The following is a 19,174-nucleotide window of genomic DNA, read 5'->3' on the forward strand; positions in this document are numbered from 1 at the left end:
TCTGCGATCTCGGAAAGACAGGAAAGTAATTTCATCTTTGCACTGTGCGCAGCTGCGTCAGCTGCACGTGACCTCCCAGATGGCAGTGGCGTGCTGCATAGCGTAGTCTACTACGGCCACCATGGTATAAGATATTTTTGTGGCATGAGATTCGTGAGGTGATGTCCTTTAATAGTGAGACCATTCTACGATTACTTATAAAAGTGTTTCGAGACCCCTTTAACGTTTGTGTAATGTAATATAATAGTTGTGTGAAGCACATTTGCTTGGATTAAGAGTAAAAAATATAATAAAAAAATACTAAAACTTGTTAAACATTGCAAACATTTGTGAAAAATCTAATATGCTCTAAATCTTTGCTTTTCTCAAATGTGGCTTTCCGTTACCATTAGATACACAGCAACAGCACACTTTTCTTTGACTGGTGGCTTTATGTGTGAAACTGAGTTGTTATTCAATTTAAGCATAGTGGCACATGTAAGTCACCAGAAGTAACACTTCATTTACACAACTTGATGGACTCATATCACATGCTTTTAAATTATGAGCAGGACAGAACATTTACTGGTTATTCTTTTTCTGCCCTTTCTTCACACAGGCTGATATTACGAAGTTGCGCCAGTTCCTGCATTTAATAAATATTGCGCACCATGGTAAGGACCTTGATCAATCTGTGTTTTCTGGACCTCCATCAAAAGTCACTCCAACCAAAGAAACCTTAGTTGTACGCCACCGGAGCAACTACCCGTCTGGTGGATTTCCTAGAACACTAAAAACGCTGACGGTAGAGGTAGGTAGGCAGGGACCCATTGTTGCTTTTTTAAAATTTTTTTTATTCATGTATTAATGACAGACTGTAAAAGATCTCCCCAATTTCACCCACCTCCCCATTTTTTTCTTTCCTTAAAAGCTGCTTTAAACACGTCATAAATAAAACTTCAGTAGATCAGCTTCCTTGAAGTTAGGCCATTAAAGTTGGGTCAGTACTGACCGGTCATGATTACACTGGACACTAGCACTTACAGGTGCCACATTTGTTTGTGTGTGTTCCATAAGTAAAGCTTGTCACTTTAACAACATTTAACACTCTCCTATATCATTGATTACATGGGGTGTTTTAAATAACTTGTGCCAAGTCTTACAGAAAGCATGTGCATGTGGCATGAATGCAAACTTTCTCATTGAAGAAATAGTATTTTTTTTAATGAGCCTAGACTGTAAAAAAATAATTAGCTTTTTAATTATTTATTTACAAGGAAGACCTTTCATAGAGAAGTTGTCGAGCACATTGAGAAACATCCACTTAATTTGTTTCTGAGAAGCTGAAATTGTTTAGTTTTTTTCAGCCTTGATGGAAACCATGTGGAGTTCTAAAAAATGTACCAGGTGACTAGGTGCTTGCATGTAGTGGCGCATGATATAGTTTTTTGTTTTTGAATGAACAATCTGTGCTACACACAGGCCAAAAGTGTGTACAGGTCATAAGCGAAACTGATAGTTCCCATGAAGACAGCCACCAATTTAATCTTGGCTTCATTGCCATCCGCTACCCACAGCCTCCTCACCCTTTACACAGTCTGTCAATAGCAAAAATACTGTCATAGCTCAAGAGTTTGCTATGTGCTTTTTATTGTTAGCTCTTCTGGTCCCAATACTTCAGCAGATAAGTCATTTGGGCCTAAATAGGGGGGCAAGATCATCGATTTAAATAATTCATCAGCTCTCACAGCCTATTCAGATATCCTATCTCCATTCAGCAGTGATTTTGTTGAACCATCCTTGAAGGCATTGACATCATTGCATGCAAGCGCTTAGTCATATGGTACTTAGTGTTTAGATCTCAAACACACAATCGAAAAAATTAAATGCACCCCAGGTTTCTTCATGGAAAGAAATTGTTGGTATGTTTATCAACATGCTCTCTAACTTTTACAATGAAGGTTCTGCATTTTAATCAATAGTTAGAAAGATAGCAAATTAATCTTTGCTAATTAGCAAATTAGGCTCATTGCAACAAATAGCTGGAGTTGCTCATGAACACAATACTATGTAGATTGCATTTACAAAGCATGCACTTGCTTTTTTTTTTCTCATTTAGTTTTCTTTTTTGAGGCTTCACACAAGTTAGCAGAAATACAAGAAAGAGTGATGTATAGTATGTCCTGAAATGCCGTAATGACTAGAAATTGCAGTCATTACAGCACAACGTTCCCCACATTTTGAGCAATGTCAGTATTTAGGCAAGTTCTCACCGAAGGAGCTTTGCATTCATTTTGCACAGATGTGACTGTGTGTGACTATACTGTTTGTTTATACGTGCATAGTTTGGCTTCGTTTTATGATGTGTCTGGTGACTGTTATATAGAACTCCAAATTTCTGGAAATATCAGTCGTGCACATTTTTTACGGGATTTTCAGAGTGGCTTTTCACATGTCTTTCTTCTTCAGTAGAAATTGGAATGTGTTTTTATTCTTTTGTTTCATAGGCAAATCAAAACTACTGATTAATGTACTGTGTGTTTCTTTTCTATGCTACTAAAAATGGTGTCGAAACTTGTGTTTTGTATGCATTTTACTTTATTTAAAGTGTTTTCATTGCGCCTTGTCCTCGGCCTTGTCAAGCTGCTCAGAACAGTTCTTAGCTGATGGTGCCTCCGAAAATGACTTGGTCGTCTTTGAAAGTGAACTTCAGTTTAGTTTGGTTAGCTGAAGGGCACCCTGTAGGATGCCACTTGTTTAAGTTTTAGCAATGAAAGTGGAAAAAGAACTTGCTGCTGATGGAAGTGAACGCTGCATGACACATTTGGTGCTCTAGCTATGGTAGTGGTTGTCTTTACCTCCATTTGGTTATTTTTGTACATGTATGTACATCCTAGCCTTGTGAATGAATACATTAAAGGCTAGCATACCACTGTACTTACCTTGGCTACAGGCCTGTTGGCTTTATGTGGTGGCTACAGTCTAAATTTAGAGCCTTACAGGTCCCCTACCGTAATATACCGAGCATGGGCCCATGTCACAATAACTGCCTACCCCATATTTGTGAACCATTTCAAAAAAAGAAGCAAAAGGCGCATGAAGCCCCCCCACCCCCAATTTAGATAAATACTAAAAAAACATATGCGAAGGACACGGCAAGCGCACAGTCGTCACAGGTAGTCATTGCTTTCTTGATCTTGAAGCAACCGACGCTAGTTACGACGAAGGCTAGGATGCGTTAATGGTCCTTTTTTAAAAATTTTTCACGATAAACTTCATGTACATGCTTCCTTAAGGTTTTTCTGTTTTTTTTATGCGTTCGCATGCTAGGCCATGCTTGCCAGATGACGGCCATGTGCCAAGCGCACCAAATGGCCACCATTTTGAATTCGGTGATCATACCAAGCTGGGGTAAATGCAGAAGGGGCGCACAGTTGGTCTGGCTGTGTGCCCCTTCTGTATTTTTGCTCCCAGACCTAGCAAGTGCCTTCCCCTAGCTTTTCACAATTATCTCGTAATTTTGAGTGGGTGCTTGCTCAGTTTGTTACAGTAATTAATTTTTTCTGGCATTAGTTTCTTGCTTGGGTAATACATTTCTCATTCTGGCAGGGTATTGAATGCAGTTATCTTTGTTTGCTGGCAGTGCTTTTAGTATGATTACGAAATCTGCAGGCATAATTGCCAGCAATAAAAGACAAGGAGGAAGCTGTTTTGCACAGAAGCCACGTCCTCCACAGCACCATTGGACAAATATTTAGTGCGAAACACATTATTGATGCAAAAGCATCAAATGGCCCATTGAGCGAAAAAAACTGGCATCTGTAGCAGCAACACGGCACATAAATTACCACTGGCTGTGATGCCAGTGAACACCTGGTATCACAGCCAGTGGTAACCATCTGTTCACCATCTGCCTCGCTGGCGCGCCAGGTTTTGCGTCAAGGGAGAGGGCATTGCTATGACGCCGCGTCACCCTCGCTCTTAGAAGCCTGTGTTATCTGCGCATTCCTGGTATGCGCAAGCTCTCGCCTGCAAGTAATCACTATGAAAAATAGTGCATAAAAAAACTATATGTTCGAAAGGAAAGACATTGGTGGTATTCAGTTTCAAACCTACAACCTCACGCTCAGAAACTTAGTGCCTTAGCACCTCCTAGGTAGCAGGCCTGTGCATTCTTCTTTATGACATCATGTTACTAGGACCGCAGTTTCCATTTCCAAGCCTGGCGTGATGAAAGTGGTGACGCCTACATCACTGCAGCTTTCTCGGGAACGTTCCTATTAGATTCTATGGCAGCTGGACAAGGTAGCATGACGTCACGGATCGAAGTGCACTGGCTTTGTGCTATCTTGGAGGTGTTGGCCAAGCGTCTCGACGTGCTTGCTTGCCTGCGAGGAGTTCCTATTTCGAAGGACCGCTCAGCGGTGTTCAATTGGACATAATGCTTTTGCATTAACAATTCGTAAAAAGAGCTTAGGCGGTCTCAGATTTATTATTTTTTTTTTCCTTTTATTGATATGTGAAGGGTAGAGACTTGGGCATGTAGGTAGTTCATGTTTAAAATAAGAACAGTGTGAGGAACAGGAAGAAACAAAAAAAGACACACACAGCGCTGTGTGTCTTTCTTTGTTTGTCCCTGTTTCTCACACTTCTTATTTGGTGATATGCGCATAAATCAGCACGACTGACTAATTTAATTACTCAATCAATTGAATAGAGAATAATTATCAATCATGTTTCATAATCAATTTGCAACCCTAGTTGCAGCACTGCTTTGTGACACAGGATCAGTCCTGCAAGGGTTTGAAATATTATGTAAAAACAAAGTACACAATTTTTTACTGTTCTGAACTGGCAAAAGAAGCTTAATGATGTATACCAAGAGGGATCGTAAGAGTTGACGAATGGAAAATCTAATGAAAGCTTTGTACATAAGTGATACTAGTCCATCCAAACTTCTTTTATATGCTACTTTCTCTAGCTTCATTAGGTATCAAATGGTAACTGTGAATGCTATTACATTACAGTTTTTACTGACTCTTCAGATTAATGTAATGCCAAACTGTTAGGTCAATTGAAGACTACTTTCAGCTCTTTCATGCTTGGGAGATTCACCCTAATATTTACTTATGCTCCTCGTCTCGAAGCTCTTTTTTGATTCTGTTGTGGGTAGGATGTAGCCCCTCAACTGAAGCAGACACTGCGCTTGAGTGATGCTCATCTGCGATTCCAGTGATGCAGAATCACTTGAAAAATACTTATCTATTCCAGTGCTTTCTAGCAGGCACTAAAAGGTAAGTGTCTGTCATGGAGTAAGATAAACAGGTGCGCTGACTCCACCGCCACGCAACATATTTGCTCGGGACAAACCGTGCAACGTTGATACTGGGGGTCTAGCTCATTCCTTTGCTCTTTTCCTCTGCTCCTTTTCACGCTTGAACACATGCTTTCTCCTTTCCTTCTTTTCCCAGCTACCTGTTCTCCTCACATAGCGTCACCTGCCGAGGCGTGTGGAAATCATCCAACAGCTTGCTTTCATGTGCACATCCACTGAGTGGCGGTGACAGCGGCAGGGCACGGGCAGTGTGATGTGTGTAGAGCATGTCGTTTGCTAGAAACTCGGGCCCTAGGCCGCCTCGATTTGACAGCAATCAAACACGAAATATATATGCGCACAAATAATAAAAGCATAAACACACACATGGTACCATTTTTTCTGCACGTACGTGAAATTTTGCACATGTCCTGAGAGGAAACAGACAAGAAATAATGCTGTACAAAAAAGCACAACAGAAGTACTTGCTTTATTGTGATAGCAATTATATGGGCACCCCAGGCACATTTCTGCCATTGCCGTCGCCAAGCCCCGTACGCTGTATGTGCGACTGAAAGTTTGTGAGGGTCAGCCGACGATCGTGAATCAATCTAGCACTTGAGAGAGAGGAAGGCAGAGTGGAAGCACGCAGTCTTTTGTTGCACGCGATGCACGGGGGTGGGGAGAGGCATTCCACTCCGGCGGCTGCTGCTTACGGCATGGCCGCGCAGGCTCCGTATCTTGCAAGCGATCTATGACGTTGACAAAGGGCGCGCCTATGTGGGCTTCACCTTCAAAGCGATCTGCGGTGTGGACAAAGTATGCGGAATGCTGGTAGGTTTGTATGCGCTGTGCTTTTGACGTTTAGTTTGCGCTGCAGTGAGAGACAGCACGAAGGTCAATTTGCTCGCTCCTGCTGCTGCGCTTACTCACTCCAGTGTTTTGACAGTGAGCTTCCGCGGTCATCGAGTTAGATGTGTTCATCTTTACCTGCGTGCGTGACACCGTGCTTGTTAGTTTATTTAGTGAGCGAATGTTTGAAAGTTTAAAAAAAAGTTTTTAAAAACTTGCTTTACACAAGTTTTTAAGCCGATAAAACTAATATCCTTACTTCGTATAGCTATCTACTAATTTAATATTGCAATCAATGCTTCGCCTTTCGGGCAAAACTGAAACTTTTCTTTAGAGGAAAAATAAAATAAAAACAGCACAAGGAGCTCCACTGCTCGAAATAACACGTGCTCCCTGAACACAGATCTTAATTCACTTTTGCAGGAGCTCTTTTGTCATCCAGGAAAAATCAAGCTTCCACCTTCACGGGGCCACTACAAGGTACAAAAAATGTCATAATCAAATAGTTGGGTGATACTCCCCAAACAACATGTGGGTTTTTGTGAGTGAAGAGACAGTTCCTTCTGTAACAAAGTGCACCTAATGTCACGGAAGGCCTTCATGGGAAAACATTCGAGGCGCTTATACTAAACTGCAATTCGAATAACACAATCGAGCTTGAAGGACAACTGACTACCATTGAAGACTGAGCACATGGTAGAGGCTACTGACAAGACAAAGATGTGCAGGGGTGGTCCCGCAGAGCAAAAGTACCCAGGTGTGAACCCCCCAGTGTGCCCACGTGGACTCCTTGGGTGTGTGGAGGCACAGAAGGGGCGCTATTTACGACATTGACCAGTGTCTGCACTGTGAAAGACTTGTGGGCATGTTGCGCTGCTACGCAATGCCGAGGACTACTTCCTTTGCCATGCAAAGTCGACGAATGTCTATGAGGCAACAATTGACCATGTGCTGGAGACAAATAATCTTGTGAAGTTCGTAAGCAGGAAACAGTAGTAGGAATTGTGCATTATTATGCTTTAATGAGAATACGGCAATTTGGCTTGCAAGAGAACCAGGCAACATGAAAAGCATCGCGAGAAAAAAAGAAGCAAGTGAAGCATTGTTGCACTTGATGGATGCTCGCATAAAAAGGGTTATAGATGTCGCCTTTGGATTAAATTCTTTTTTTTCACTGTCTCTCAGTGCTTGAGACCGCACGAACTGCCGTTATATTCCCCTCCACTTTTCCTAGTTTTTCTTTCTGTCTTGGTTTTCTGTAATTCCTTCATTTTCTGCTTTTGTGCCTTGTATAATTTTATGTAGCCCACGTTACAAATTCCCTGCATTTGGCCTGTATAAAATGAATAAAATAACATGATACAAACACTTACTCCTTCTGCTAATGTCACTCCATGAACCGCAAGCGCTATGGGTGCTACAGGCATTGGGGCATGCGTGGAGCAGACGACAACATAGATGGGTAAGCATCAGCCATGGAAACACCGCTAAGCACAATCGTGCACCATTGCTATAGCAACGACAGAGAGACCCAAGCTTGGCCCGTATGTGCTTCTGCTTCTTCGGTTTGTTGGAAGACCCGCCTCTCCCCTCCACCAATTTTTCCTCATCCGTAGCACCGTCTGGTGCACACACTGTGAAGCAGGAGCCGGCATTGCAGAATGTGTCCCTTCCAGACAAGTGGAGTCAGCGCTCCTATCTTGTCTTACTCCGGGGTGTCTCTACGAAATTTGTCTCGGCAATCAGCAAGGAGCATTATTGAAGAGCAGTAGCCATTTTAGCCGAAGGGAAGTCCTGTCGGTCACTCGAGCAGAGCCGAAAAAGAGCTTCGAGTTGAGGTGCGTTTATAGATGCAGGAGTTAAGTCAGCACGTGGTTGAAGTCATCAAGTGAACCATTCATGCTGAAGCACAGTAAAAGTGCAAATTGTGATCTCTCTTTGTTATTGCTCTTGCCTTTCCAATACCATTTTCATTGCCCATACGCATTGTGCCTTCTTTCATCATTTACTCCACTTTATTCAAACAAAATTTACAAGATTAGTTACAATATTCTCTTTGTGGTATTTTATAGGTGAGGTCAGCACCAATAAGTTTAGAAATTAAGTGAATAATTATCACAAAAGCTTCTTGCAAGTGAGTAAAATCATTTTACGATTGCTTTTTTTTTTACCTGCAGCATTCACTCGTAAGTGGGGAAATTCGTATTCTGTAGTTGTATATTTGAGTCATTTCCTCATGAAAGTAGTGCCTACATTTACATCTTGGTTACTTTGTAGCTTTTACTGGCTTTGGATCATTGTTACTGTATCAGCCTAATCATGCCTATATAGACTCCACCCTGTCTTTCTTTTTCTGCAGGGCTGCCCCTTGGCTCGGCTCTGTCATGATATACTTGCACTGGGCAACCTTTGTAGCCTCAAGTTAGTTGATAACAGCCTGAAAACATTGCCTCCCCAACTGAGCAGTCTACCCTTGCGGCAGTTAGTTGTTTCACAGAACAACATTGAAAGGTTGCCTCCCGAGCTTTTTGAAGGCCAGCTTCTTAACTCCCTTCAGTACCTCGACATTTCTAAAAACAAGGTAAGGCTATTTGTGTACAATTTTTTGTGTATTGATTGACTAGCATTTATTTTTATTTTTATTTATCCAATACTGCAAACCTTGTACAGCATGAATAACATGCGACCTGCTTCATTAGAAAGAAAATGTGTGCCATCTCTTTTACTTGATGGTCAGCAAGCTTGTCTAGAGTGCTTGAATGGCGTGCTTTGGGCTGCACAGGTGGTGTCTACTAATATAAGGATAGCTTGCACCTGAGGACGTTGCACCACATGATGGGACTATCTTCAATTTTTGTGCCTTGCTTGTTGCTGTTGCTTCAATTGCCAATGAAGTCGCTACAGAGCTGTAGAACAAAAGCAGAGAAAACTCTTCCCAGCAGTAGGTACTCTAAACTTTTTTTTGCATCTTGCATACATTCTGTGAGCACATTTATAAACATGAAGTTCATCGCAATGATCGCACTCGTTGTTTCCCTGAAAATTTTCACCTTATTTGATTGTGTCAGTTTGCAACACGCTAGGTGACAACAACACTTAAGATCTAGCCATCAGTGGCAGTGACAAATGATCAAACTCTGTGCCAAAAGCAAGCGTGCAGTGCATGCAGAGCAGTAGGTTGTCAAAATGTTAATGAAAGTGAATGTTCCATGTCAAAGTAGTGTGTACAAAAATTTTTGGGCAGCACAGGCCATGAAGTGTTATCTCTCGGAGTGTTTGAATATCAACATTTTCTAATTGAATCAAATGTGAATAGCTGAGAAAAATTAGCTTCAAATATTAAATCAAATGTAAAAAAATTACAATTTCTAAACAAAGGTAAATATAAGGGTTCCGTGGAGTCTGTATGGCAACAAAATTCTTATTTACTATGGTACATTTGATGCTACATAACTGTGTGTCACATGAACTGAGAAGCTTGTAAATGAGAAACAGGAAACGTGACTGTACATGGTGCACCACAACAATGACCCTAATGAAACAAAGGAACAGCACGTCACCAGGTGCATGTAGTAGAGTGTAGTGCTAATTGAAGGGAGTTAAGTGCAATACTACAGTACCACGCCATTTTAAAGGAAGCTATACATGGGGAGTTGAAAGTAATAAATTTTTGCTTAAGTCTAGTCGGTTAATTCGGAGGCTGCATGTAAGGTACGGCATGCTTATTCAACGACTGCTCATTTAACGATTGTTCAGAAGTGATCTCTATGTGTTTGCTCAGGAACTTGTTCATCTGTGCAACTACTGCGTTTTCTCCTACAGCAGAATCATTTGGGAGAACCTCCACTAGCATCTGTCTTTTTCCCTGTAGACTTCAACTACTATTGTTGTCCTTTGTAATATTCAAGCATAACAAATATTCAATAACTTCAAATAGTGAATTCTCACCCGCCGTGGCTTCTTAGTAGCTACGGCGTTTCACTGCTAAGCATGTGGTCGCAGAATCAGATCCTGGCCATTTCACTGGGGGCGAAATGCAAAAACGCCCATGTACCATGCGTTGGGTGCACATTAAAAAACCCCAGGTGGTCAAAATTAATCCGGAGTCCCCCTCTACAGCCTCATAATCAGATTGTGGTTTGGCACGGAAAACCCCACAATTCAATTTCATTTTAATAGTGAATTCTCGAATAAGATACGGTTCATATCCAAAATTTCAAATACGTTTTTGCACATCTCAAGTTATCTGCGCTTTTGTACCCCAGCGCCACTGTTCCATCATTGGCCATTGCAGACAGTCGCAGCAGCGGAAGCCATAGTGACTGGTAAGGCAAAAAGGTGAATGCAGTCGCATCACAGTGGCAATGTGTGCTGAAATGCAAACAAGATATTGGTAGATGTTGAATGTGCAGTCCGAGACATGCTGTTTCTACACTCTGAATAAGCATGCTAACAACTGTACTACAGGGTGTGCATGCACTCAAAGATTGCTGGAGCACCTGCACTTGTTGGAGCTAGCTTTAGAAAAGTGTGAACTTGACTGCATTTCGATGTCATGTTTAAATTTTTTGGACATTGGCTAAGGTTTGACTTGTAAAAGCGACTTGCACAGGTTTGGCTTAATTTGCATTGTGCAAGAAATTTATTTTGTTTATTTATTAGGCCAAATGGTGTGACAAGCGTATTCACATGCACACACTATCACAACAAATATAAATATGTTAGACTAGTATGTCTATTGTCTATGGAGTGCAGCAGTGGCGTAGAGGTAGAACACCCGCCTCGCGTGCAAGAGGTCCACGGTTCGAATCCCGGTGCCGTGCAATTTTCCACCGGATTAAAAAAAAAAGAAAGAAATCCGCGTGTTGATAAAATTGCATAAACAGGCCTGGAGTGTGGCCTGATCCCGGTGACCAGAACCGGTAACGCACTCCCTCACTAGAGCAGGATTGGCCACCCTGGTGCAGTACTTGGCCACAACCTCCTATATGAACACAACAGTACTCACCTACGGGGCAGAAACCTGGAGGCTTACGAAAAGGGTTCTACTTAAAATGAGGACGACGCAACAAGCTATGGAAAGAAGAATGATGGGTGTAACATTAAGGGATAAGGAAAGAGCAGATCGGGTGAGGGAACAAACACGAGTTAATGACGTCTTAGTTGAAATCAAGAAAAAGAAATGGGCATGGGCAGGACATGTAATGAGGAGGGAAGATAACCGATGGTCATTAAGGGTTACGGACTGGATTCCAAGGGAAGTGAAGCGTAGCAGGGGGCAGCAGAAAGTTAGGTGGGCGGATGAGATTAAGAACGTTGCAGGGACGACATGGCCACAATTAGTACATGATCGGGGTTGTTGGAGAAGTATGGGAGAGGCCTTTGCCCTGCAGTGGGCATAACCAGGCTGATGATGATGATGTCTATTCTGTTATGGTGATTTGATTCCAGGTAATATCACTTATAGAGAAATTGAAGTCTAGTATAGCTGCATAATTGTTTTTTGCCCAGAAGAATAAACTTTAGCATTGCACTTTAATTCAGCTTGGTTGAGCAACCATAAAGTTGCTTCAGCTCAGCCAGAGATCATCTCAAGACATGACATGCATAAACAGACCAATCCGTGAGAGCAACAGTGAACTGACACTCATGCTCCTCATCAGTAACAGCACCCGGAATTGTCCATTGATGTTACTAGCTGCTTTATATCAACTAAATATACACTGCAGCGGTGGCGTAGAGGTAGAACACCTGCTTCGCGTGCAAGAGGTCCGTGGTTCAAATCCCGGTGGCGGCAATTTTCGACCGGATTAAAAGTATCTGTGTGTTGATAAAATTGCATAAAAACCAGGCCTGGAGTGTGGCCTGATCCCGGTGACCAGAACAGGTAACACACTCCCTCACCAGAGCAGGATTGGCCACCCTGGTGCAGTACTTGACGACAACCTCCTATATGAACACAACAATCAAACCCCGGCCCTCAGTCCCCAGCAGCTGCGAAGCAACTGACCACGGCGGCGGTCAGACCTGCGACGCAGCAGAGGGTGCTAAGAATCTCTGTCTCCGGACAGGCCGCCATTGGAATATGAACCTGGCAACGTTTAACGCTAGGACGTTATATAGTGAGGCGAGTCTAGCAGTGCTATTGGAGGAATTAGAGGGCAGTAAATGGGATATAATAGGGCTCAGTGAAGTTAGGAGGCCAAAAGAAGCATATACAATGCTAAAAAGCGGGCACGTCCTGTGCTACCGGGGCTTAGCGGAGACACGAGAACTAGGAGTCGGATTCCTGATTAATAAGAATATAGCTGGTAATATACAGGAATTCTATAGTATTAACGAGAGGGTGTCAGGTCTTGTTGTGAAACTTAATAAGAGGTACAAAATGAAGGTTGTGCAGGTCTACGCCCCTACATCCAGTCATGATGACCAGGAAGTCGAAAGCTTCTAATCGGCGATGGGTAAAGTCAAAACAAAATACACTATACTGATGGGCGACTTCAATGCGAGGGTAGACAAGAAGCAGGCTGGAGACAAGGCAGTGGGGGAATATGGCATAGACACTAGGAATAGCAGGGGAGAGTTATTAGTAGAGTTTGCAGAACAGAATAATATGCGGATAATGAATACCTTCTTCCGTAAGCGGGATAGCCGAAAGTGGACGTGGAGGAGCCCGAATGGCGAGACTAGAAATGAAATAGACTTCATACTCTGCGCTAACCCTGGCATCATACAAGATGTCGACGTGCTCAGCAAGGTGCGTTGCGCGTGACCATAGGATGGTAAGAACTCGAATTAGCCTACACCTGAGGAGGGAACAGAAGAAACTGGTACATAAGAAGCCGATCAATGAGTTAGCGGTTAAAGGGAAAATAGAGGAGTTCCAGATCAAGCTGCAGAACAGGTATTCGGCTTTAACTCAGGAAGAGGGCCTTAGTGTTGAAGCAATGAACGACAATCTTGTGGGCATCATCAAGGAGTGTGCAATAGAAGTCGGTGGTAACTCCGTTAGTCAGGATCCCACTAAGCTATCGCAGGCGACGAAAGATCTGATCAAGAAACGCCAATGTATGAAAGCCTCTAACCCTACAGCTAGAATAGAACTGGCAGAACTTTCGAAGTTAATCAACAAGCGTAAGACAGCTGATTTGGGGAAGTATAATATGGATAGAATTGAACATGCTCTCAGGAACGGAGGAAGCCTAAAAACAGTGATGAAGAAACTAGGAATTGGCAAGAATCAGATGTATGCGTTAAGAGACAAAGCCGGCAATATCATCACTAATATGGATGAGATAGTTCAAGTTGCTGAGGAGTTCTATAGAGATTTATAGAGTACCAGTGGCACCCACGACGATAATGGAAGAGAGAATAGTCTAGAGGAATTCGAAATCCCACAGGTAACGCCGGAAGAAGTAAAGAAAGCCTTGGGAGCTATGCAAAGGGGGAAGGCACCTGGGGAGGATCAGGTAACAGCAGATTTGTTGAAGGGTGGTGAGCAGATTGCTCTAGAGAAGCTGGCAACCCTGTATACGCAATGCCTCATGACTTAGAGCGTGCCGGAATATTGGAAAAACGCTAACATAATCCTAATCCATAAGAAAGGGGACGCCAAAGACTTGAAAAATTATAGACCGATCAGCTTACTGTCCGTTGCCTACAAAGTATTTACTAAGGTAATTGCAAATAGAATCAGGAACACCTTAGACTTCTGTCAAGCAAAGGACCAGGCAGGATTCTGTAAAGGCTATTCAACAATAGATCATATTCACACTATCAATCAGGTGATGGAGAAATGTGCGGAATATAACCAACCCATATATATAGCTTTCATTGATTACGAGAAAGCGTTTGATTCTGTCGAAACCTCAACAGTCATGGAAGCATTGCGGAATCAGGGTGTAGACGAGCCGTATGTAAAAATACTGAAAGATATCTATAGCGGCTCCACAGCCGCCGTAGTCCTCCATAAAGAAAGCAACAAGATCCCAATAAAGAAAGGCGTCAGGCAGGGAGATACGATCTCACCAATGCTATTCACAACGTGCTTACAGGAGGTATTCAGAGACCTGGATTGGGAAGAATTGGGGATAAGAGTTAATGGAGAATACCTTAGTAACTTGCGATTCGCTGATGATATTGCCTTGCTTAGTAACTCAGGGGACCAACTGCAATGCATGCTCACTGACCTGGAGAGGCAAAGCCGGAGGGTGGGTCTAAAAATTAATCTGCAGAAGACTAAAGTAATGTTTAACAGTCTTGGAAGAGAGCAACAGTTCACGATATGTAGCGAGGCACTGGAAGTGGTAAGGGAATACATCTACATAGGGCAGGTAGTGACCGCGGATCCAGATCATGAGACTGAAATAATCAGAAGAATAAGAATGGGCTGGGGTGCGTTTGGCAGGCATTCTCAGATCATGAACAGCAGGTTGCCATTATCCCTCAAGAGCTAAGTGTATAATAGCTGTGTCTTACCAGTACTCACCTACGGGCACGGAGCAAGAAACATTTAGGAGAGGAAACTCCGCTGTTTGCGGCGACCAGAAAAGGTCACAAGCCCGCCGAGCCGTTATCGTGCTGGCGGCCTGGAAAGAAATTACCGCTGTTGAAAGCGCGCCGGAGCAGCCTGCCCGGGCGCTGCATTTTTTTTTTTTCGCTGCGGCTTCTACGACGCGCCGCATGGCGCCGCCACTGTATATGGCCCCGTCAGCGCATACAGCAATTGTGACTTTATCTGGTCACCCGCGCTCGCTCGCGCTGACGGGAGTTTCACCTCCTAAATGTCTTACTCCGTGCCTACGGGGCAGAAACCTGGAGGCTTACAAAAAGGGTTCTACTTAAATTGAGGACGACGCAACGAGCTATGGGAAGAAGAATGATGGGTGTAACGTTAAGGGATAAGAAAAGAGCAGATTGGGTGAGGGAGCAAACGCGAGTTAATGACATCTTAGTTGAAATCAAGAAAAGAAATGGGCATGGGCAGGACATGTAATGAGGAGGGAAGATAACCGATGGTCATTAAGAGTTACGGACTGGATTCCAAGGGAAGGGAAGCATAGCAGGGGGCGGCAGAAAGTTAGGTGGGCGGATGAGATTAAGAAGTTTGCAGGGACGACATGGCCACAATTAGTACATGACCGGGGTAGTTGGAGAAGTATGGGAGAGGCCTTTGCCCTGCAGTGGGCGTAACCAGGCTGATGATGATGATGATGAATATACATTAAAGCAGCCTTCAATGTGCAAGGCACCAAGAGGCCCGGAAAGAAGCAATGTGCTTTCTTAACATATGAGCCCTATCAGTGTTTACTGTAAAATTGTCGTGGTGTCACGTCCTGCTCAGGAATGATTTGTTTATCTTGCATACTTGTTTGTGAAGCACTTGCGCAGCAAGTACATATTACAATAAAGTTGGACCTCAGTATAACAAATACAGGTCTAGCGAATTATCACGTACCAGGAAGTACAGTAAATTTAAAAACCAACAAGCCTTGACCGTCTTTGATTGTTAAATTTGAAATTTTGCTGGCCATGGTTCATATCAGTTGGTTTTCTGCAGCTATAGCAAAACCAAAAATGCAATATCGGCTACAACAATATGAATATTTCTTCATGCACAGCTCATAATATGTATCCTGGTAGAAAAACATTTTGAGTCTTAAAAAAAACACGCAGTTCACAATGGTTTGAGTCATCTAAATTGCAAAAGTGTTTATTCCGAGGCCACAGTCTTGGTCAATCACTTTCGAGGATACTTTCACTTATGCTGTCCAGCGCAGTGATACAGTAGAGAAGCCGGCACCCTTTAGACTGGCTTAGCTTATCAGCAAACACTGAAAGTGATACCCCTTGTGATCAACTGAAAATACGGTCCTTGGATGTGCACATGTGTTTTTCGTCAGAGTGTTAGCTTGTCTTTGCTTGCCTGTAAGTGGCCAGCCAGCATGCCATTCTACACATTCGCATCTCGCCACCCTTGGCAAGTGCATACGTGATGCTTTTTCCAGCCTGTCAATGGCTTTCAATACATGGCATCATGCTGGTGCTGCTTTTACATAGACTTGATCGTGGATTTTTCTTTATTGGTATCATGGTGTGCTTCTAATGAATATTGTATAAAAACATATTTTAGAATCAGATGCAACTTCATTAAAGGGCCCCTGAAACGGTTCGGACAAATTTTGTAGACGCGTAGGGTACAGCTTAAGTAGAACATTCGCACCACAATTTAAGTGAAGCGTTACGTATTAATGGAGCTACAAGCGATTACAAGTTACCCTCCTCCCTAGCCATGCTTTTCCTCCTCAACTCGTTCGCCGAGCGAGCGGGGCTAAGCTCCGCCTTCACTGGTTCAGCGTCATGATGCGACGTCACATCGTCCACTTCCGGTTGTTTTGGAGCCCGCCCGCGCGAGACCGCTCCGCTAGCCGCTTGGCCGTCGACCCCAAGCGAGAGCTATCAAAGCAGCGTGCGTTGCGAGCATTCTGTCGTAGCGCCGAACGTGTCTTGTGTTCCGGTAACCACAGGCAAGCTGGTCATTTCGGCAAATGACTGTAGGCATAAACTCAAGGTGATGAAGGAACTTTAGCGTAGACGTACGTGAGCGGCCTGATCGGTCTGCACGGTCCATACACTTGTTAGTGCAGAGCTTAACCAGCCAAACAAAGCGCTAATATTGCTCTAACCAAGTGTAAAACATTTTAAACATTTATAAAAGCAACGTGTTCATGATTACACTCCTGCGAAAAATACACACCAGCAGCAAAGAAGAATACACTTCGTTGCTGCTACTGTGTATGGTTGAGCTCTGTGCCACCAGGTGGCTGCACCGTGCAGACCATTCGCATTTGCCCTTCTGCTCATCTCATGGCTCATCCCGTTACGGCAAAGTCAAGCGGCCTGTCCCATTGCGCTTGCATTTTCCCTAATACCGGACTCGGGACACGCTATTGCATTAGTAATCTTCCGGTGTAAAGTGACGGCCACAAACGCGCAAATCCTGGCGCCGATCGGATAGCGGCAGTCCGATGCGCAGCAGCCAGTTCGCTCGTACGCTGCCTTGCAGAAGGACACGATGTCGCAGCTTGACATATTGCCATTCACTACGTTTGCAGTCCACAAGGCAACAAAGTCGAATCGTAGTGCTCGCGAAAAGACTGAGACCGACTCTGACCGCGGAGCTCTCTTCAAAATGGAGTACGTTGTAACACAAGCAGACAACACACGCTGTGTGCCGGAAGTGCTTAAGTGTACTGAAAAATTATTCTTGTGCATTCTCTTTATGTTACTTTCTTTTCATAAAAACAAATTAACTAACATTCCAACTATTACGAAGATCATTTGTTTACCATAAAATTGGAAAAATTATCCATCACGCGCCCTTGTCAGCCAGTTGGATAGCTCGCCCCACTGACGTCGTATGGGTGATTTCGGTCATATGGGTAGGGGCGGCTTAAAATTCCGCCGAGCAGTGTGCTGCGATCGGCAGCGATGTGCATATTTAAAACCTTATAATAAATTACACGCTTTACGCGGAGCACTTAGATGTGTCAATTAATGATCAGAAGGACCTACTCTAACGACTCAACACGTTTGTAGAAAATCGTCAAAAGCGTTTCAGGGTCCCTTTAATAAGGCTCATCTGCATTCGGAATAAAAAAAAATGGAATTAACTTGTGACCCTTTTTAACTTCTCTGAAATTAACACTTGCTTAAACTTTTGCAATTTCTCAAGCTCTGCAAAGGATGTTAAGCCACCACACCTAACTGCTGTGTTTGATGTCCCACAAAGGCATTCCCTTTGTCACAAAACTGAAACTGATTCATTTAGATTTTCATGTTGGAAATATCATTTCTGCCTTCCATGGAAATTTGGCAGCTTTTGTGAAGTAATTTAAATGACCTCTGAGACACATTTTCTCATGAGAATCACGCTCGAACGAGTGCAATGTTTTTCAAGAAATACATTCCCAAAGAAATTTTTAAGAGACCCAGTATGAATGGAGATGTGAAATGCAGTGCAGTGTGCAAGAGTGCAATATTTACTTTCTTCTTCCCCCCAAACTCAGTGGTTCATCTTAGCTGGAAAGGTGCCAATAGCAATTCCTTGCTTATTGCTCCTTTTCTTTTTCTTCTTTTCCCAATGCACTTGTGGTAACCTTTCAAATTTGGCATCTGACAAAGGCGCCTGAGAGCAGCATGAAGCAGCGGTAACAGGACACGTGGAATGTGTTAACAACCGCTGTTTCCCTGTTTCCTAGAGGGTCTGGAAGGGTGTGCATGTATACGCAAGGTTGTGCTTGCAAGCAATTCATGGTCAAAAACAATTTTCCAGTGGCTGGCATTTTGAAAAACTGCAAGGAGGAAATGTGCACGATAACTTGTTGCACCCACTGTAACATCATCATTCATGCCGCATAAAGTGGAAAAAATCTGAGGACCTAGAAAGCAGCAGGAAAGAGCAAGCAATATATTATGTGTAATTTTAGGTTTCCTGATGCATGCAGTGAAATTACATTTGGCTTGCATGTTCACACCAGCTCTGTTTACAGATTGTGAATGTATTTTTGCTCTTTCCCTTCCCTTTACTTGCCCAGCCAATCACAGTGAGACTTACCTTATTGGTATGCTTTGTGTTAATGGTGCCATGCTTATCAATGAAGCTGTCTGTATTTGTTTAGTGGTGTTTTCACGTGTTAACTAGTACACTCTTCACCATTTCTTCAAGCTTAGAATTACATCACACTGAAACATGAAAAGCTTTAACTGGTCTCTTTCTCTCTGCAGCTTGCTGTTCTACCAGACACAGTGTGTTGTGCACGAAAGCTAACGACTCTGGTAATAAAAAGCAATCATCTCCAAAAGCTCCCATATGGTCTAGGTTTTATGTCCTGCCTCTCCGTCCTCGACGTGACAAGCAATGCACTCAGAGTAAGTCTATGTGATGCAGTCTCTCTTTGTGCTCCAAACAGTGTACCTTTAAGGAAAGCATTTGGCAATTATGTACAGCCAAGCCGCTAACCAAATTAG

At 43.2% G+C, this 19,174-nt stretch overlaps 1 protein-coding gene across 2 annotated transcripts in view; it reads left to right on the forward strand.

Annotated features, from left to right (window-relative positions):
* The window catches only part of Lrr47 (Leucine-rich repeat 47), a 31,257-nt gene that overhangs the window by 6,245 nt on the left and 5,838 nt on the right, over positions 1–19,174 (forward strand). For both annotated transcript variants that reach the window (XR_012830038.1, XM_075701959.1), the window contains exons 3-5: positions 599–790; positions 8,505–8,726; positions 18,932–19,075. Coding sequence is in view for 1 of the 2 variants with exons in the window: in XM_075701959.1 (XP_075558074.1) it covers positions 599–790; positions 8,505–8,726; positions 18,932–19,075 (558 nt within the window). In the remaining variant the exon portion in view is untranslated. The remainder of the gene's footprint in view (positions 1–598; positions 791–8,504; positions 8,727–18,931; positions 19,076–19,174) is intronic.

This window comes from Dermacentor variabilis, chromosome 1, assembly GCF_050947875.1.
Source record: "Dermacentor variabilis isolate Ectoservices chromosome 1, ASM5094787v1, whole genome shotgun sequence".
NCBI classification, from domain to species: domain Eukaryota; kingdom Metazoa; phylum Arthropoda; class Arachnida; order Ixodida; family Ixodidae; genus Dermacentor; species Dermacentor variabilis.